General features: G+C 29.0%; 1 protein-coding gene across 1 annotated transcript; it reads left to right on the forward strand.

The window, feature by feature from the left end:
• The first annotated feature begins 5,426 nt into the window (after positions 1–5,426).
• On the forward strand, positions 5,427–8,005 carry LOC139425970 (uncharacterized). The gene is made up of 2 exons (XM_071182975.1): positions 5,427–5,505; positions 7,376–8,005. Exons 1-2 carry the CDS (start codon positions 5,491–5,493, stop codon positions 7,952–7,954), a joined length of 594 nt encoding a protein of 197 aa, XP_071039076.1. The 5' UTR covers positions 5,427–5,490; the 3' UTR covers positions 7,955–8,005.

Genomic DNA, 8,005 nt, shown 5'->3' on the forward strand with positions numbered 1-8,005 from the left:
AATATATGGATATATATATATAGAGAGAGAGAGAGAGAGAGAGAGAACTTTGTCGTTTTGTGCTATTGTTTTGTGAAACTACAGGTTTAGACCCGATCACGATTGTTTATATCAAAAAAAAGAAACTACTGTTCACTTCAGTTCAAAGTTCGGAAGTAGAAATTGAAGTAGCAGTCTCAATCTCACAACTGCGTCAGGGGGCAGTTGTCGTTTTTGAGTTTTGAGCAAAACCATCAACAAAAAATGAAATTCAAGTGATTGTCAACGGCAATTACTCGGCTTCAATTTTAGATCGAAACAAAAAAAAATTATCAAGCTTAAAACTTTTATAATGTAATTTATAAATCTTATTAAATTCGTACAGTTAGTAAAGTTAACTTAAGCATAAGACACATAGTGAACTTATTAAAAAACAACGATGTCTATACTTAATTTTTAATTTAAGGAATTATAGCTGATTGACTTTGGCTTCAAGATAAGAAAGACTTTTTAACGGAGGTATTTTTTTAAATTTACTTCGGAAAATGTTAAACGTCGAATGAAATTTTCATTCATTTTCAAATTATTTTATTTCAAAAACTAATATAGACTTTTTCTGAAAAAAATCAGAATTTTTCTGTAGTACATAGAGGGGAATCCTTTCAACTGATAACGACTTTCTTTGTATGCATCACAAATTTTCCGCAATACCCCAATGGAAATGCAATTAAAGAAACTCTGAAATTCTTTATTCCATAAATTTCAAAATAATTATTAATCACTGGGTGGAATATCATTTCTCCTTCATTTATTTAAATACGGTTTTGACAAAAAATTTTTTTTATGTATTTTTTTGTCAAAATGAAAAAGATTGCCAAAATTGTATCTGAATGAATTGCAATGTATGTGAATGAAATTTGCCCAAAAATTGAACAGTAAATCAGATAAATTAAAGACTATATTTATGAAGATATTATGAATAATAAAAGCAGTATTCACTAAATACTTTAATAAACTTTTTATCTAAAATAAGAAGTGCTTTTGATTGCACTTTCATTTGATTACATCAAATTTTAGCAATATTTTTTATTTTGAAAAGAGAAATATTACTGATTAATACGTAGAAGATTCTTTTTCGTGAGAACTTTAAAATGCACGGAGGATAAATAACATACATTCCAGTGTTTGGAACTAATTTAGAAGTTCTCAAAATATAAGAAATTTCAGTGTCTTACATTGCATTATCATCGTGCTTATAGACAGAGGAATTCTGATAAATTTATATGCCTTTTTAGTAGTATAGACGGAAAAATAATGCTAAATTGATAGACTTTCGCTAATGAGGGTCATCCTGTTAAATTTATAAAATTTCTCATATGAGGTTTGTCTTGTTAAACTGAAAAAAAAAGTTTCTTCAAAAAAATACAAATTTGACTTCATGTTACATTAGAAATTTTTTTAATAACTATTTTGTTTTACCTGTATCCATAGTAAAATCCTACATATAAAATTGAAAAAACCTTAAACTAATTGTATTAAAACTTTTGCAATAAACTTTGTTTGATTGTTTATTTAATGACTTATTGATAAGAAAAAAATTGCAAACTTCGTCATAATAACACAATGATATTTAATGAGTGTTCAGAATAATAAGTCTCAGAAATCATATTCAAAGTGTTATTAATTGTGAATTCGGGTACATAATTTCAAAATGAACACACTTGATTGCATTAAATTTTATGAATGTTATACCTGATTAATACTTGCAATCCAATAAAGCTATTTGAAATTAAAGAATCATTTATGCTTTATTTAAAAAAAAAATCCTTTCTTGAGAAAATACTAAAGCACTACTGAAGCCTTATATATTATTATTATTACTTTATAAATCACAAATATACAAATACATTTCAAATCTTTAAGAATTGTATTTGATGGTTAGTGAGGAACTAAATGCAATAAGGAATAAAGTTAATTGAAAATTCAAATTTATTTCAGTACTGGTGCCATAAACGAACGTAGAGTAAAAACATAATATAGGAAACATCACAGTTACCATTAGGCATATAATACCTAAGGTAGATATGAAATATAATACCGTATTAAAATTAGATACAAAAAATATAAATTCCATTCAAAGTCTGCTATCTTCTTCCTTAAAGAAATCATTTTTGAATTGACGGCTTTCATTTTGTCAGAGGAAGCTTTAGATCCTTTTAACGGATTTATGTCCAAAAAGCATCTGCAACGATAGAAGATAGACACGAGTAAAATCGTTAAAGAAATATTAAATTTTTGAAGCATTTATTAAAATTCTCAAAAGAATTCTATTTTAATTATGTTATTATTGAGTGACTTTGTATAAGCTTACTTATAACTTAATTGCACCCTTACTAAGGGAAGATTAAATTTGCAAAAAAAAAATTATTGGAGTTCTGAATTATAAATTCTGCCAAAAAGCCCTTCGAAACTACGGAAAGGTTTTGATTCAACTTTTAGATTTTATTACACATTCTAAAACATCAAAACCAAATGAACCGATTGCTTTTTTAAACTTGAAATAAGGCGGTAAATAAAGAAGTTATAATTAAATGAGTTTCACAAAAAGAGTCACCCAGATTGTTTAACTTTCAATTCAAAAATTAATAGTTGATGCCTCAAGTTAATCCAAAGATTTAGATCTGTTAGCTTAGTTAATATTTTAAATTTAATGTCTATAATTTAGTCATCATTATAAGTCTAAATTTAGAGATATAGTTCAACATTGAGTTTCATTAAACTTCTTTAAAAATTGAGATACTTTAAAAATTTTGATGGTGATTGCTCGATAATGGTAACTTGTAAAGGTTGATTTTTTAAATTTAATCGAAGTCTAAAATAAAAAGAGATATAGTCAAACGTTATCATAAAAAATTACTGTACATATTAAGTTATTGTCTGCAAATATACAAAATAGTGTTCTATATCACAAAATTCAAACAAATTTACAAAATATTCAAAATTAGGGGAGTTATAAGTAAATGATTAGTGAATGCGTTGGTAAGTGTCAGATATATTCCAAATTATTAGTATTGGGTTGATTAAATTACCCCCGAAAGTTTTATTTTTTCATTTAATAATTATTTTTTATGTAAAAGGTATAGTTTAGTAAATAATACTAGTCAAATTTTTTCAGTATAGCTCTAATTTGTTGCTCCAAAAATTTCTTAAAAAATTGAGATATTTGAAAAATTTTGGTTTCAAAGCAAAGGTAATAGTTACTTTGTGAAGGTTAAATCCAAATCTAAGTCTAAAATTAAAGCAATATATGGACAAAATCAATCTATTGCATACAATAGTACAAGTTATTGCATATAATAGTATTAATGTTAGTAAGAAATTTTAATATATTTAATAAAATTTAATGAAATATTGATGAAATAGGAAATACTAATATATAATTAGCGTCAATTAAATGGGCAATACAATAATCATAATTGATTTATGTTGATTTCAATTACTAATAATTGTTCAAAATTTGGTTATTAGTTATATAGTCTATAATATATAATACAAAGAGTCCTAACATAATATAATAATAAATAACAAAGTTAAAGTCATGGCAAAAGTTTGTATGCTCAAAAACCTACTACGAAATGAAGGAAATTGAATAGAATCACACATTAATGTACAGTAAAGTTTAAGTATATGATACATATGACTATCATAACAATTAGAAATGTAGAAAACCAACTTTCAATGCTTACTAACTAGTATTTATAAAAAATGCTCTAAAAATAAAAAGGTGAACACAGAAGACATCGTACAAGGAAAAACTTAATAGTTAAAAATCAGTCGGGAAATGTTTATAATCAATATTAACTGGTTAATAATGATCAGTTACTCAAAATTAAACATAATATAAGGAGCCAAGGCATGTTACTATAATATTTAATAAAATTATAAGCATTTTAATGAGTTTGCAAAAGTTTGTTGGCCTGTAGACCGTTGTAGTTGTTGCACTTTCGCAAGATCAGCAGGGCTGTGATGCCACAATAGGCATTTCATGTTTCCCAGCTTTTAAAATTTCTTTTTGTAATCTCTCACTTTTGGAAAAGAAATTTTGAAAGCTAGGCTATTGTCTATTGTGGTATCACAAGAGCTAAATCAGGTCCATGATTTTGCGCACCCTGAAAAAGTCCAATAATATCACAGGATTGTCCGTCACATCTTGTCTGGTAAGTCCCAGGCAAGCACGGATGTGGTCAGAGGACGTCTGTTCATTGTAGCACGTGATGCAGGTATGAAAACACCAGGAACCATTCGATTATCTTAAAGATCTTAAGGGACCACTGAGAAAGCGAGTGGTAGTTTTATGCAGCATGAGAATCAAAGGTGACTTATTCATGGAAGGGGAAAAGATGCAGCTTCTGTGATGAGAGGCCAGAGCACCAAAGGTAGAAGTCTGACTCAGCTCCGATGCCTACAGACCTTAGCTGGGCATAATGAAATGGCCATCACGCCTAGGATGGCCTATCAAGAGCAAACTCCCGACGTATTTCGCCCACGCTCGTATAACACCCCCTCGCCATGATGAGGAGGTCTGCAGGACTGGAGGGGGCTGTAAGACAGTATTATAGAGAATCAGCTGAATCCCCGTTCTTCATGCGGATTTAATGGAAAAAAAAGAAGAAACTGATTTATAAATCTGTACTGAATAACAGTACAAAATCTTACACAAAACTGAAAGGTATATACCGACATAATTAAAAAAGCTAAAATCATTTCAATAATTTCTTTCTTTACTATTATTTGTTGCCATTCCGGGACTTTGCGTTATTAAATTAAGTAAAATAAATTTTTTATAGTTATAGCTTTGCTTTTTAGTTCATAGCATTATTTCTAGTATATCCAATATGGTTTAAAATTCATACTTATTCCTTTAGAGGAATAGTAAAAATCACCATACTATTATTGATGTCAATGATACTTAATTAACGTTGGTAATATTTATCATTTGAAATAAGAAAAAAACACAACATAAATCGTTCTAAAAAGTAAAGTTAATGGAGAAAAGGTATTTGTTCGTTGGTCAGCGGAGTGAGTAGGGGTTGAAACCCTTTAGTTTTTGCATATTTTGAAAATAAAATCAGTAAAAGATATAGTGTTTTTCGAGATAAAGTATTAGATGTGAACCTTGGTTTTTTTTATATGATTTTAAGCGCGCATGTCTGTTTAGCAGCACTAAATATTTAGTGTAGATTAAAATAATTTTTTCAAAAATAAAAACATTCTTTGAAGCGCGATTGCGTCTAATGGTTAGGTTCATAATAATTCGATCACTAATCATTAGGTTCATAATAAGATATAGCCTTTTAATCATAACAAGAATAATCATAACTGGAATTACTGACGAAACTGACTATTAGAATTAAAATAATTTTCTTAAACTTCATTTATTATTTTTCAGGAGCAGAATATTTTTTTATGCAAACCGCCTGAAGATAAAGATGAAAGGAAAGGAAAGGATTCATGGATGAAGAAACAGTTGATATATGATTTATTTTTTTATTAATTTCTTTGACTGGATAAAATCAGTCATTCTTTCCTATTTGGAATGTTTTTATTGCTAATTTCACATGTAAATATGTATATTTCCATCAATCCAGCCAGTGCATCTTGATTAGCTCAGTCAAGATAGTAAACATTCTAGAAAACATCAGCGTGAACGTCCAAAATGTAGTTTAATTTCAATTGTAAATACATTAATTCTCCCTTGAAAACCATATTTTTTATAATTTTTAGCACCATTTTATTTATTAGTCTAGCCGAAATAGAAAATTGCCAGATCTCCCCCTCCCCCCAACTGGGGTTTGACCTCAGAAATGCATTAATTCTTTAAACTAGTTAAACTAACTATATTTCTATATATTTATTTCATATTTATAATTTTGTACGACTTCGATTTTTAATTAGTTCTGTCGAAACTTCAAACGAATTCCCGAGAAAATGAGTTTCACTGTCTGAAAAATAGCTTAACTTCAAATGTAAATAATTTTGTTTCTAAAAATAAATCTTCCCCGAACTAGATATCTTAATAATAAATAGTGCCAGTACGTTTATAAGTGTAGTCAGAATATTAGACAAGAATTTGTGATAATTCCTTTTAAATATTAATCCTATTAATCATATCTATTTATATTATTTTCTTAATAAGTGCTTATGCTTCTTGATTAGTTCAATTAAATAAATATATATCAGAGAAAATGACAAAATCACTTGCCGTAGGATTATACCACTCCCCATTTCTCCACGAAGACAGGCTTGTTATAATGCTGGAATCTGAAGTTCCTTTGTCTTTTGAGTAGGATTTGAAATTATAAAGCTAGGGGAGCTGAGCTTTGGAAGCACTACATTCGCTTTTCAGAGGGAATATAATTGTTGAAAGTTTAAAAAAAATACTATTTAAGCGGAGAACTGGAATTTACTAAATACCGACGAATACGTATGCTATTTTATGAAGATCAATCGATTTTTTTTTGTTGTTGAAATTTTCACAAGAACATAAAATTTAGTTTTGAAATTTATTAAGTTGATTTTTTTCTTTAAATATAATTTATTTTGATGATTTAGCATAAGTGATGGTGAATCAGTGACTTGCAAGATATGACTCGCAAGACATTTTTAAATGATGGAATGACAAATTTTGATTAAAAGTATAATGCTAAATTGATTATTACCTGCGAAAAAAATTACTCAACGATTCTTATTCAAACAAGCTAATGATATACTAGACTTCATGTGATGCGGATTTTGTTGTTCTAAAAAGTGTAGGATGTAATTTTTAAGCGTTTCTTCGCATTCAAGCGGAGGAATTAATTTTAAAATGGTGAGCGGTAAGTTTTAATTTATTTGCTGTGGGGGCTATTCAGACTCAGAAATAAAGTTATTCCTTATATCTTCTTCCCGAAAAAAAACATGTAGATAAATACTTGAGTTGTGAGCTTCTAGTTAGAAATATGTATTAACGATTTCGAGTTCAAAAATTTGCCCCATATGTAGTAATAAAAATGCAGCTCGGTGTCAAACTTACACAATATTTATACTGTTTAATGCAAGAACAACCAATATTTAAAAGCGGTCTGAAAAGCAATTCTGAGATTCCAAGCGTAAGAGTCGATGGTAAAGCCTCCTAATAGAACTGAAATGTATCTTCAAATTAATTGTCAGAAAATGATTCCAATAGATAAAAAATAGACAAAAGCAGCATGAAATATTTCAATACTTTTTGAAGGATTTATAAAAAATTGATATTACAATCATTTTGAAATTGATTGTACTTACAACAAGTCACAAAACAATTTGCTACGCTTAGCCTAACTAGCTTGGTAAATGCTATAATTTGTTTTTGTTTTAGGACGAGATTAAAATTGATATTGACTATTTAAAAAAGGCAGTCGGTAGAGAACTTTCTCGAGCATTAGCCGATGTTGCCATACGCCGCCCTAATAGACCGATTGAACATCTAGCCTATTATTTAATAGCTCTTCACGAGAGAGAACTTGAATTGCAGAGGAATAAAAAAAGTAACATAGCAAGGAAACGACCACCAAGGGTTGTTAGTGATGCTTTCTTTAATGAAGTGCAAATAGTTGAGTCAGTATTGTCGGACATCGTGGATCAATGTGTTCAGCAATACGATCCATTGCTGGAGGATACCTTTTCAGACATAGACGATTCGCTGTTAGTGGACTTGAGTGATATAGATATCAGGGAAACGAAACAGCATTCAGTTGTTATTGGTTCTAACACACATCTTAATGAAAACATTGAGCAACTTAACCTTGGCAATTTAAAAAATGAAAGTGAAGTGTTTATTGCTGAACCAGAGGATCCTAGTGTTACGACAAGCGTCTATAAAGCTGTATATCGGAAGTCTCTGAGTGTTGCAGACATAGGTGCTTCATTTCATGAAAACCAAGCTGGAAGCGGCTAAATATAGCTACTGAAACTTCCTTTGTATTGTTTTTAAATAGATCCTTCAAAA

This window comes from Parasteatoda tepidariorum, chromosome 7 (genome assembly GCF_043381705.1).
Source record: "Parasteatoda tepidariorum isolate YZ-2023 chromosome 7, CAS_Ptep_4.0, whole genome shotgun sequence".
Taxonomy (NCBI): Eukaryota; Metazoa; Arthropoda; class Arachnida; order Araneae; family Theridiidae; genus Parasteatoda; species Parasteatoda tepidariorum.